We start from the raw sequence: 10,901 nt of genomic DNA, 5'->3' as shown, positions 1-10,901 counted from the left end.
AATTCCCTGTGGAGACCAAGACCAAGGTGGTCTCAAACTCAGAGATCCACCTGCCTTCACCTTCCAGGAGCTAGGATTGAAACCATGTGCCACTAGGCCAGGCATTTTTTCCTTATGTTTATCTTTCTTTTTTTTTTTTCCTGTCCCCTCATCAGGCTTTGAGATTGGCCTGATTGGGCAATGGGGAATGAAGAAACAGTAGGCAGGCATAGATAAAACCCAGGGATCTGAAGGAGACAAGGGCCATGTATTCTGAGGGAGACATACCAGCAGCCTGGAAACTCAGCTGGTTTATTCTATGAGCTGAAGGAGGATTGTTAGCTCATTTCCTTAGGGGAGCTCTGCAGGGGAGCAGTCACAGCTGCAGTCATGGGGCTTTCACAATACATATACTGTGTGCATCTGTACTCATGGAAGGCCTTGCCATCTCCCTGAGCCTGGCCTGAAGAAGGCCCTGCCATTCCCACAGGTCTGAGTGATTGGAGTCTTTGACATGGCTATGTTAATATCAACAGTACACGTTTGCTCAAGACTCCGCTCCCCACACTTCTCTCTGTGGGCTTTGGTCTACTTCAGAATTCCAACACACACACACACACACACACTCACACACTCACGTATACTCACATAATTTACACTCATGCACAATCATACACATTCACACAGTCACACATACATTCACACATACACAATACTCACACACAGATGCACACATTTACACACTCACACACACACACTTATACACATACACTTACACTCACACACACACTCATGTAGACACACATACACACCCACTCTAGTGTGTCAGGAATTACTAGGATTGAACTTTGGATCTTGGTAATGCTAAGCAAGCAGGTTGCTACTAAGCTACACCCCAAACCCTCTATTGCTTAAAAAAAAAAAGTCAGTGCTGAAGGAATGGCTCTAGTATTCCTCTTCCAGATGACTTGAGATTGGTTCCCACATCAGGCTGCTAACAACTTCCTGTAACTCCAGATCCAGGGGTCACTGCTGGCTCTGTGGACACTGGCACTCAGGTGTACGTACTCACACACAGATGTACACATATATGCATCATTAGAAATTAATAAAAACATTTTCTAATCAAAGCAATGGACGTTGAGGAGATGGCTTATTGGGTCAAACGCTCGTCACACACAGCATGAGGGTCTGAGTTCAGATTCCCAGCCCTAGCATAAAATCCAGCTGTAGTGGTGATGCATTTCTGTAACCTCTAGAGGGCCAGGGAGCTGGAGGCTGCAGAGATAAGAGCACACTAGCCAACCAATCCAGACTCGGTGACAAACCCTGTTTTAAAACATAAGGTGGAAAGCGATAGCCTCCACCGGTACAAGGGCACACACACATACACCACACACATTACCACTCTGACAATTAAATGAAGCAGAGTTTTTTTTTTTTAAGTCAAGGCAGAGTGGTACATGGTAATGCACACCTTTCATCAGAGAACCTAGGAGGCACTGACAGGCGTATCTCTGTGAGTTCGAGGCCTCGTCTACTTAGTGAGTTCCAGAACAGTCAGAGCCACAGTGTGAGGCGCTGTCTCGAAAAGAGAAAAACAAACAAAAAAGATGGAAAGAGGTTGGGTAAGGGAAGGGAAGGAAGGCCGGGCTACTGCCGCTAGCGGCCTGGGCAAGGCACGGGAACCCTGGACACGCAACCCTTTCCCGTCTAGACCCGCCCTGAGACGTGGGCAACGCGAAGTCCCGCCCATTCACCCTTCCTGGGCGCCAGAGGCACCCAGACTCCACCTCCAAAGCATGATCTCCGCTGGGGGCGGAGGCGGAAACTGGGTGGGGGACTTGAATGGGAAGGGGTCGGGAAAGGGCTGGCACGGGGCCCTAGTGTTCTCCGTGCCCAAATTCAAGCTTGCCCGCCTTCTCAGGGGCTTCCATTCATTTCGGGCCAAGACTACTGCTGCCCTCGCCCCCGTACTACTGTAGATTTTGGAGGCAGGGCTTGGGCAGCAGTGCCCTCAGTAAAGAGACCACCTGGAGACCGTGGAGGTGTATGCACAGGGAGTTGGACAATTAATTTTATGCCTGGACAAAAGTCCAGAAACCTTGGATGAAGTTTTAGGATCATCTAAGTAATGATGGTGTAACATTGGATAAAATTCTGAAAGTAGAATTTGGAGATCCGAGGATTAAATGACCAGTAGGTTCTGGGAGGCGCAGACTCGGGTTTCACGAAGGTGTGAGTGCACAGTATGGGGTTCCGGAGGCACAGGTTAGATAGGGTCTAGGTGGACAGAATAACATTTTGAGTGAGGGCCTGGGGTTCCCAGGTGAGTTTTGGGGCCAAGCATCAAGGTCAGTGGCCTAAGAACCCACACATTGGGAAACTGGCTGGGCATCCGCAGGCGACTCCAGGCAGCGCCGCGGGGGACCGGGCGGGGGCCTGTGGCCTGCCTGGGCGGAGGAGCCGGGGGGTCGGGGTCCCTCCCCCTGGCGCGGGCTCAGGAATCCGCCGAAGGGCGGGCGGAGGCGCCGGGGTGGGCCGCAGCGGGCGGGCGGGGGGCGCTTCCTGGGGCCGCGCGTCCAGTGAGCTGCGCGGTCCGCCCGTCCGCCCGCAGGCACTGCTGGAGTCGACGCGTGAGTGGCCTCCAGCGGAGGGAGGGCGCGGGCCCTGTCGCGGCCGAGTCCGTGCTGCGCGGAGCGGAGAGGCCTGCGCTTCAGGACTCGCGGGGCGGGGGCGGGGCGGTCCAGGATTGCGGGCTTGAGCCCCAGGCCTGCGAAAGGACTCGGTCCCCAGCCCTGGAGGGTTCCGGTGCTCCAAGCACAGTCCTGAGACGAGACAACTGGGACCCAGACTCCCCTTCCAGATAGAGGGAATGGGGGGTGCCGTGGCAGAAGCCCCTGACTTCTGCCCACCACCTCTCAGCCCCAGGATGCTCCCTTTTGCCTCCTGCCTCCCCGGGTCTTTACTGTTCTGGGCGTTTCTGCTGTTGCTCTTGGGAGCAGCGTCCCCACAGGATTCTGAGGAGCCGGACAGCTACACGGTGGGGACCATGGGGTCACCAGCTTGGGATGGGATGGGAAGGACAGCGAGACCAGGATCCTGGGGAGGCTGCTTCTGGGAAAGATTCTCCCCTGCTTGTTTGGTGGAAAGCTGGAGGCCATTGTGTGGAGCTGACCTGAGCATGACTGAGCTCAGGCCCTGGTCTTGGCCTGGCTAGTTGGAGGAGACAGCCAGGGTGGTCACTGGCCACATCGGGTTCCCTTCCAGGAATGCACAGATGGCTATGAGTGGGATGCAGACAGTCAGCACTGCCGGGGTGAGTATGTCTGGGGTACTAGCCATCTTCAGGAACTGGAAAAAGAATTATTGTTTCCCAGGGACACCTTATCTCCCAGAGCTGCTGCAGGAACTTGATGGCCTTTTCCCTGTCCAGCGTGGTAGCCAGCCATGTTTCCCTTGTGCCACTCAAGTAGGAGCCCAACCCCTTCAAGAAGCAGAACAAACTCTGCCTCTATCCTGCAGGAGGCAAGAGAGCACCTGGCTGTTGCCCAGAGAGAGGGAAATACACCCACCTTCCCTGAACTGCACTGTACTCTCCTAGCCCAGCTCTATCTCAATGCAGCCTGGGAGAGCAGTATGTCCTCCCTGGGTCAGGAGGCCTGCAGATTACTCTTGGGCAAAGGTAGAGGGAGGGATTTGAGGAGGAAGGAAACTCACTTGGAGGCAGGAGAATGGGGATAACAGTATGAAATAGGGGGCCCCACACCCAATCCTGCAAATCCCTGGGAGGGATTCTGGGTCAGCAGTCTTAGTTTGCTGATTAAAGAGAAAGCCTTGCTCTGTTGCTCAGCTTAGAGAAGGCCAAGTTGGGCTTCTGCCTCCCACTACCTCCAGGGCCAGCCCAGGTGACTGGCTGTGCCCAGCAGGCCCCTCTCTGCAGATGTCAATGAGTGCCTGACCATCCCAGAGGCTTGCAAGGGTGAAATGAAATGCATCAACCACTACGGGGGCTATTTGTGTTTGCCTCGCTCTGCTGCCGTCATCAATGATCTCCATGGTGAAGGACCTCCACCGCCAGTGCCTGCTGCTCAACACCCAAATCCTTGCCCGCCAGGCTACGAGCCTGATGAACAGGAGAGCTGTGTGGGTAAGTGGGGGTCATGCTGGCACCTAGGCTTCCAGACCTTTTACGAGTCTTTTTTTTTTTTTTTAACTAATTTTGTGTTTACTGTACAGAGGAATGCATTTCATCATGGCGTCATTTTCTGGCACACATCGTTCTTGTTTGCTTTAATCCTCTAGTTGCACTTTGTAGTCCCTCCTAGTTGGATTTTTGTTTGTTTGGTTGGTTTTGTTTGTTTGTTTTGGGGGGGTTGGCTTTTTGAGACAGGGTTTCTTTATGTAGCCTTGGCTGTTTTGGAACTCAAACTCCGAGATCTACCTGCTTCTGTGCCACCACCATCCGGCTATGCACTTTGGTTTTTGAGACAGTTTCTGGATTTGATCCTCAGCACCTCAAGGAATAAGAGTGGTAGAAGACACTTGTTATCCCACCAGTGGGGAGGTGGAGGCAGGAGGCCCAAGGTAAGGGTTGTCCTCAGTAGCGTAAGGACTCTGAGGACAACCCGAGCTGCACGAGAGCTTTTGTTTGTTTTTTTTTTTTTTTTTTTTTTTTTTTGAGACAGGGTTTCTCTGTGTAGCCCTGGCTGTCCTGGAACTCACTCTGTAGACCAGGCTAGCCTCAAACTCAGAAATCCGCCTGCCTCTGCCTCCCAAGTGCTGGGATTAAAGGCGTGCGCCACCACTGCCCAGCTCTGCATGAGATCTTATCTTAAAAACTTAGTTAATTCATTAATTAACAAAACAATAGAGTAATTTTTCCTTTTAAATACTCCAGACCTCATGCTCTTTCTCTCTGGCTCCTCAGAGAAATATCCAAATCTTCATGCTCAGTGCAAGGTCTGCAGGCCCAGGAACTCAGTACATGGTCTGCAGGCCCAGGAACTCAGTGCAAGGTCTGCAGGCCCAGGAACTCAGTGCAAGGTCTGCAGGCCCAGGAACTCAGTGCATGGTCTGCAGGCCCAGGAACTCAGTGCATGGTCTGCAGGCCCAGGAAGTTCCTAGCAGCCCTCGATTTCCTATACAGACATGCAAGCTCCTGGCCTCTGTCTGTGTTTTGATCTGGAGTCAGTCTTGGGAACCGTTGGCCTTGGAGGAGGAAAGATCCTGACCCTCGAGTCAGCTGAGGGGTATAAAAGGCTTTGTTTGTTTGTTTGTTTGTTTGTTTTGACCATTCCCAAGGCCTTTATTGGGCCAGCAATGCTGGAAGCTGCCCTCAGAGTGAGGTCCCCACTGGGATGTCTATGGCATCCTGGTCTTGACCCCCATAATGATGGGGCAGGTGGCATCCATTACTTGGTGTGTTCTTTGACGTACTCCCAGCCCTCCTTGGAGTATTCTCGGGCTTTGGAGGGGGCCACAGACAAGGCTACCATGACTGAAATGATGCCTTAGTTCCAGGAATCAGGAAGTTTGGAAAGTTAATCTTTGGAGGGGTTGGGAACTGTGGCATCTCCAGACCTGTCTGCTGACACACATATTGGCTGAACTGGTACATTGCTGGTGGCACAACCTCCTTGGCCTTCCGCAGGGCAGCCTTGCTCTTGTCACTAGGCCCTAGCAGCTCCTGGTCATAAACAAGGTAGACTGCTCCTCCAGCTACACTTCCCTTGATGAGGAACCTCATTAGCGACCACACATAAGCCACCATGGTTGGTCTCTCGCTTCACTTGCCACATAAGGACCTTATTTATTTATTTTTAAGGCAGTGTCTCACTCTGTAGCTCTAGCTACAACTAGCTTGGAACTCACAGAGATCCTCTAGCCTTTCCCCCCTCCCCCAGTGGTGGAATTAAAGGTGTGTGCCACCAGACTCCACAAGGCCTTATTTTATTTATTTATTTATTTATTTATTTATTTATTTTTGTTGTTGTTTTTCAAGACAGGGTTTCTCTGTGTAGTTCTGGCTGTCCTGGAACTCACTCTGTAGACCAGGCTACAAGGCCTTATTTTAATATGCTCTCCTAATGGGTACTTTTCCTGGTAGTTCCTTGGTGGAGTCTTTTTTGTATTATTGGGATGATCTGAATTACATGTTCGTGATTTGGTGCCAACTCCCCATGTCCCCATGTGAATGAAGTCTGACGTGGGTCGTCTCCTCCTAAACTGAGATACCTCACATGGTCAGTAGCATGTGGGGACTCCAGGCAAAGGCTGAACGGTGTCTCCCACAGATGTGGACGAGTGCACCCAGGCTTTGCATGACTGTCGCCCTAGCCAGGACTGCCATAACCTTCCTGGCTCCTACCAGTGCACCTGCCCTGATGGTTACCGAAAAATTGGGCCCGAATGTGTGGGTAAGTGTAGAATGGCTTTCCTAAGTTCTTGCTCTGTGACCTCGGTCTGGCTCTTGATCTGATGCCTTACCTCACCCCAATCCTCTGCTGCTGCTGCACTCCTGTCACTAGACGCAGAAGATTAAATGTGGGTGACTCAACTCAGCTCCCTGACGAAGGCAGGAGTGAGTGTGAGTGCTGAGGCGAGCCAGCTCAGGCCCCATCTGGCTTGTGGTCTGCTTTTCTCTCCCTGCCTCCATCTCAGACATAGATGAGTGCCGCTACCGCTATTGCCAGCACCGATGTGTGAACCTGCCAGGCTCTTTTCGATGCCAGTGTGAGCCAGGCTTCCAGTTGGGACCTAACAACCGCTCTTGTGTAGGTGAGGCTGTGCCAGACAAGGTTCTGGGGTCCTGGGTAGAGGTGTGTGAGGTGAGGGCAGGATCTCCTGCCTGAGCCGAGCGGGCTCTCACCACTCCTGTTTGTCCTGGCACCCTTAGATGTGAATGAGTGTGACATGGGAGCCCCGTGTGAGCAGCGCTGCTTCAACTCCTATGGGACCTTCCTGTGCCGCTGTAACCAGGGCTACGAGCTGCACCGTGATGGCTTCTCCTGCAGTGGTGAGAATCCACTTGTGCTGTTGGATACTGCCTTGGTCGCCAGCACTGGCAACGCTTTGGACCAACTCCAGTCACATAGTCATTTGTTTGAGGCTTCCATGTCTCGTTCTCTGCACCCACAGGCCTCCATGAACTCCTCCTTGAGCAGGTTGTTTGGCACTCCCAGCTTGGGGGGATGGTATGTTAGGTGCTTCTGAAACTCGCTGGAGAGACAGAGAGGGATGGAGGTGCCAGTCTTCCTGAAAGTTGAGTTGACTTGCATAGGAATCCTACACTAGGAAAAGTCTCTCTTCTTTCTGGGCACATTACTACTGTGAATGGGTTATATGGAGTTTTAGGGACAGTGATAATAGGCTTTGTCAAGTCTCAGGCAGAAAAAGTAGGAAGCACCATTTGTTTATAACTTAAATATTCAGTCTCATGGTTTATTTTGTAAACAGGACATGAATATTCCTCCAGGTGTGTTGGCAGAACTGTAGAAAGCAAGCAGAAAGTTCAGAGAAAGTAGTGACTTTCATCTTTGCACTTACAGATGGGAAAGACGAGATGGGACTAGGGCTTGATCCCAAGTGTCTCACCTTACTGGGCATGCCCTCATTTATTTTATGCTCTACTGTGAAGCACAGTGTCACTAGTGTTCAGCCGTATGAAGGGAACAAAGGCAAAGAGATAGGATTCTGCATGTGGAACACACAGTCAGCCAAAGTCTGGGTGTTCTGACTGCAGGTGGCAAGACCTGAGAAGAGCAGACAGGGAAGGTTAGCCCCTTAGGACACCTCTAGTCTAACCTACTCATTTGACTGGCACAACGTGGACCCTTTCTAAAACTAGTTAGTAGGACTTATGCCCAAGCCTCTAGATTCCTGTTGCTTTTTAAGACAGAGTCTATGTAACCCTGGCTGTGTAGCCTACAGAGTTCAATAGTGCTAGAATCAAAGGCACAGACCACCATGTTAGGCTTTGTTAAGTATTCTTTAAGTCTTAGGGAAGAGAGGTGCTCTGTATGCTGGAAGGTCCGTTGTTATTTTGAGACAGGGTCTCACTGTGTAGCCCTGGCTGGCCTGGAGTCTCTTATGTAGACCAGGCTGCCTCAAACTGATCTGCTTGCTTCTGCCTCTGCCTCCTAGAGATTGTGATCAAACACCCCGCTATTTGCTTTTCAAGGCACTGTCTTGTTATGTAGCCCTGGCTGGGCTCCCTATGTGGACCAGGCTGGCCTTGAACTTGGTATAATTCTCCTGCCTCTACCTCCCAAATGCTGGGATTATAGACATATAGCACCATGCCAAGCTTCAAACCTTTCTGTTCTTTTTCTTTTCTTTTCCCTCTCCCTTTCCTTGCTGGGATGGAACCTAGAGCTTCAAGCGTGTTAGGCAAGTACTCTACCACTGAGTTATATCCCCAGCCCCTCAAAATCTTCCTCCGAAACCTTCAGTCGCCCTTTTGAGCATTATGGGTTTCCTTCATTCCTTCTTTCTTCCCACATCCAGCCTTATTGGGGGTGGGGGCTGGGCTGTGGTAAAGGTCTGTGGGACTCGGTTGTGAGGACTACTCTTGGCCCAGGCTCCTCATCCCCACCCTCCCTCAGATATCGATGAGTGCAGCTACTCCAGTTACCTCTGCCAGTACCGCTGTGTCAATGAGCCAGGCCGTTTCTCCTGTCACTGCCCACAAGGTTACCAACTGCTGGCCACAAGGCTGTGCCAAGGTACAGGTGCTTGGGTGGGCAGAGTTGAGAGGCTGGTAGCTTACTGTCAGTCCTAGAGTCCGACTCCACTTCCCTTGGCACAGACATTGACGAGTGTGACACAGGTGCACACCAATGTTCTGAGGCCCAAACCTGTGTCAACTTCCATGGGGGTTATCGCTGTGTGGACACCAACCGTTGTGTGGAGCCCTATGTCCAAGTGTCAGACAAGTGAGTCAACCTGATGGCAGTGTGCTGAGGTAACTAAAATTCCCAGAGGTCTGTGGGGCTAACTGGTTTAATCAGGCTGGTGAGTAGCCGTGATGTTTTATGGGAGTTATAGTCTTAAATACTTGGGTTTTCTTCTTTAGGAGGTGGGTATTTGGGAAATGGGCCCAGCCCTCATTCCTGTCCTGTCTTGGGGTCTCTAGCCGCTGTCTCTGTCCTGCCTCCAACCTGCTTTGTCGAGAGCAACCTTCATCGATTGTGCACCGTTACATGAGCATCACCTCAGAGCGAAGTGTGCCTGCTGACGTGTTCCAGATCCAGGCCACCTCTGTCTACCCTGGCGCCTACAATGCCTTTCAGATCCGTGCTGGAAACACACAGGGGGACTTCTACATTAGGGTAAGGTGCTTTCCTACTCACACCCAACTGACTCGAGTAATCTAAAATAGAATGCTTGAAGTTGTTTAAGTGGGAGCTGCCCTGCCTCTTCTCTCAAAGCCCTGTCCTAGGAACAGGGGTCATGTCAGAATCCCGCATTCCTAGTGAACATGCTACAGGCAGTTCTAAGGAGCAGTTGGTTAGTGGAGTTTGAGTCCCAGTACTGCTTTCTCCTGTCTGCCTTTGACTTCCTTATCCATAAAACAAGAAATGTAGTTCCTGCAGGGGTAGGATCATAGACTCCAGTCTGCTGGCAAGGGGAAGACAGGGATGCTGCCGCAGGTGTGAGGGGCCTTGAACATGGGTCCTGATGCTGCCTTCAGCATTGAGAGATTTGTCATCAAAACTTCTTTCAAAGTTGCTTTGGGGCTGCCATCACAGGTCCATGGCAGAACGTGTGCTCCGTTCAGTAGGCCCTCAGTTTTCCCCCAGCATTAAAGAAATGACAGAGAACTGAATACTTTGGAGGGGGAAATGGGATGGCTCTTGGTCACCAAAGGTCCATCATCCCCAAAACTTGAGTCATCAGGTAGTCACGATGGAGGGAAACCTAAGGTGGATAGGGTCGGGAAGGAGCTGACGGGGAGAGCCAGTGGCAGGGACTCAGATACTGAGGAAGAGAAATGTCTACAGGTCAGAGCTGGGGAAGGGCTTGAACAGCAGCCTTATCAGACTTCCCCGACCTCAGGCCACAGGAGGGGGTGATGCTAGAGTTGAGTCTTGCCTTACAGGCTAACACCATCTCTATGTTCTGCTGTCCACTGTGCCCTGCAGCAAATCAACAATGTCAGTGCCATGCTGGTCCTTGCCAGGCCAGTGACAGGACCCCGGGAGTACGTGCTGGACCTCGAGATGGTCACCATGAACTCCCTGATGAGCTACCGGGCCAGCTCCGTACTGAGACTCACCGTCTTTGTGGGAGCCTACACCTTCTGAAGACGACCCTCAGGGAAGGGTTGTGTGGGGGCCCCTTTCCTCCTCCCATAGCTTAAGAAGCCCTGGGGGCTTAGGGATGACTGTTCTGCTTAAAGGGACTATGATGTGAAGGAAAATAAAGGGAGAAAGGAGGAGTCCTGGCTGAGGTGGGTGAGTAACCTAGGCCTGGGAAAGGGCTGGCTTGTGAGAGAGGCAGGCAAATTCTACACAAGGGGTCCTCTCTACACTCAGGCTGAGAAAGGTGCTAAGGTCATCCTTCAGAATCATCTTGAGCAGGGAGTTCTCAAGAGTATATACTTCAGGCCCTAACTGAAGAGCTTGGCTGACACTGGGCCCAGAAACCAAGTTCAGGTCAGTGCTAAGAGTTAGGGGTTACCATTACGGCCCTACCCCAAGCTAAGCATTTGGATAAGCCCTACTGTTTTCCAATCACTAAGATGAGGCAAATGGATTGAGAACACTATTCTCAAAGAAACTTACTGATCAGGGACCATCTAATTACACTCAAAAGATAGAGTGCCCTATTGACTCCATCTCCCTGACCAGGGCATTCCCAACCCCTACTATCCATCCATCCATCCATCCATCCATCCATCCATCCATCCATCCATCCAT

General features: G+C 51.6%; 1 protein-coding gene and 1 pseudogene across 4 annotated transcripts; one reads left to right on the top strand and one right to left on the bottom strand.

Annotated features, from left to right (window-relative positions):
* The first annotated feature begins 1,884 nt into the window (after positions 1-1,884).
* Positions 1,885-10,420, top strand: Efemp2 (EGF containing fibulin extracellular matrix protein 2). 4 transcript variants are annotated; one of them, XM_028771194.1, is made up of 11 exons: positions 1,885-2,308; positions 2,905-3,022; positions 3,250-3,298; positions 3,923-4,129; positions 6,276-6,398; positions 6,643-6,759; positions 6,878-6,997; positions 8,586-8,705; positions 8,789-8,915; positions 9,116-9,311; positions 10,125-10,420. In XM_028771194.1, the coding sequence occupies exons 2-11, from the start codon at positions 2,912-2,914 to the stop codon at positions 10,284-10,286; spliced, it is 1,332 nt and encodes a 443-aa protein (XP_028627027.1). In that variant the 5' UTR covers positions 1,885-2,308; positions 2,905-2,911; the 3' UTR covers positions 10,287-10,420. The 4 variants fall into 4 exon arrangements, with proteins under 4 accessions (XP_028627027.1, XP_028627026.1, XP_028627025.1 ...); XM_028771193.1 differs by lacking the exon at positions 1,885-2,308 and adding an exon at positions 2,519-2,615; XM_028771192.1 differs by lacking the exon at positions 1,885-2,308 and having other exon boundaries at positions 2,786-3,022.
* LOC114624292 lies at positions 5,394-5,752 on the bottom strand (annotated as a pseudogene).
* Positions 10,421-10,901: the final 481 nt, after the last annotated feature.

Source organism: Grammomys surdaster, unplaced genomic scaffold (genome assembly GCF_004785775.1).
Source record: "Grammomys surdaster isolate TR1022 unplaced genomic scaffold, NIH_TR_1.0 205, whole genome shotgun sequence".
In the NCBI taxonomy this organism is placed as follows: domain Eukaryota; kingdom Metazoa; phylum Chordata; class Mammalia; order Rodentia; family Muridae; genus Grammomys; species Grammomys surdaster.
The sequence above is the reverse complement of the archived record's forward strand: the minus strand, read 5'-3'. Positions and strand labels throughout refer to the sequence as shown.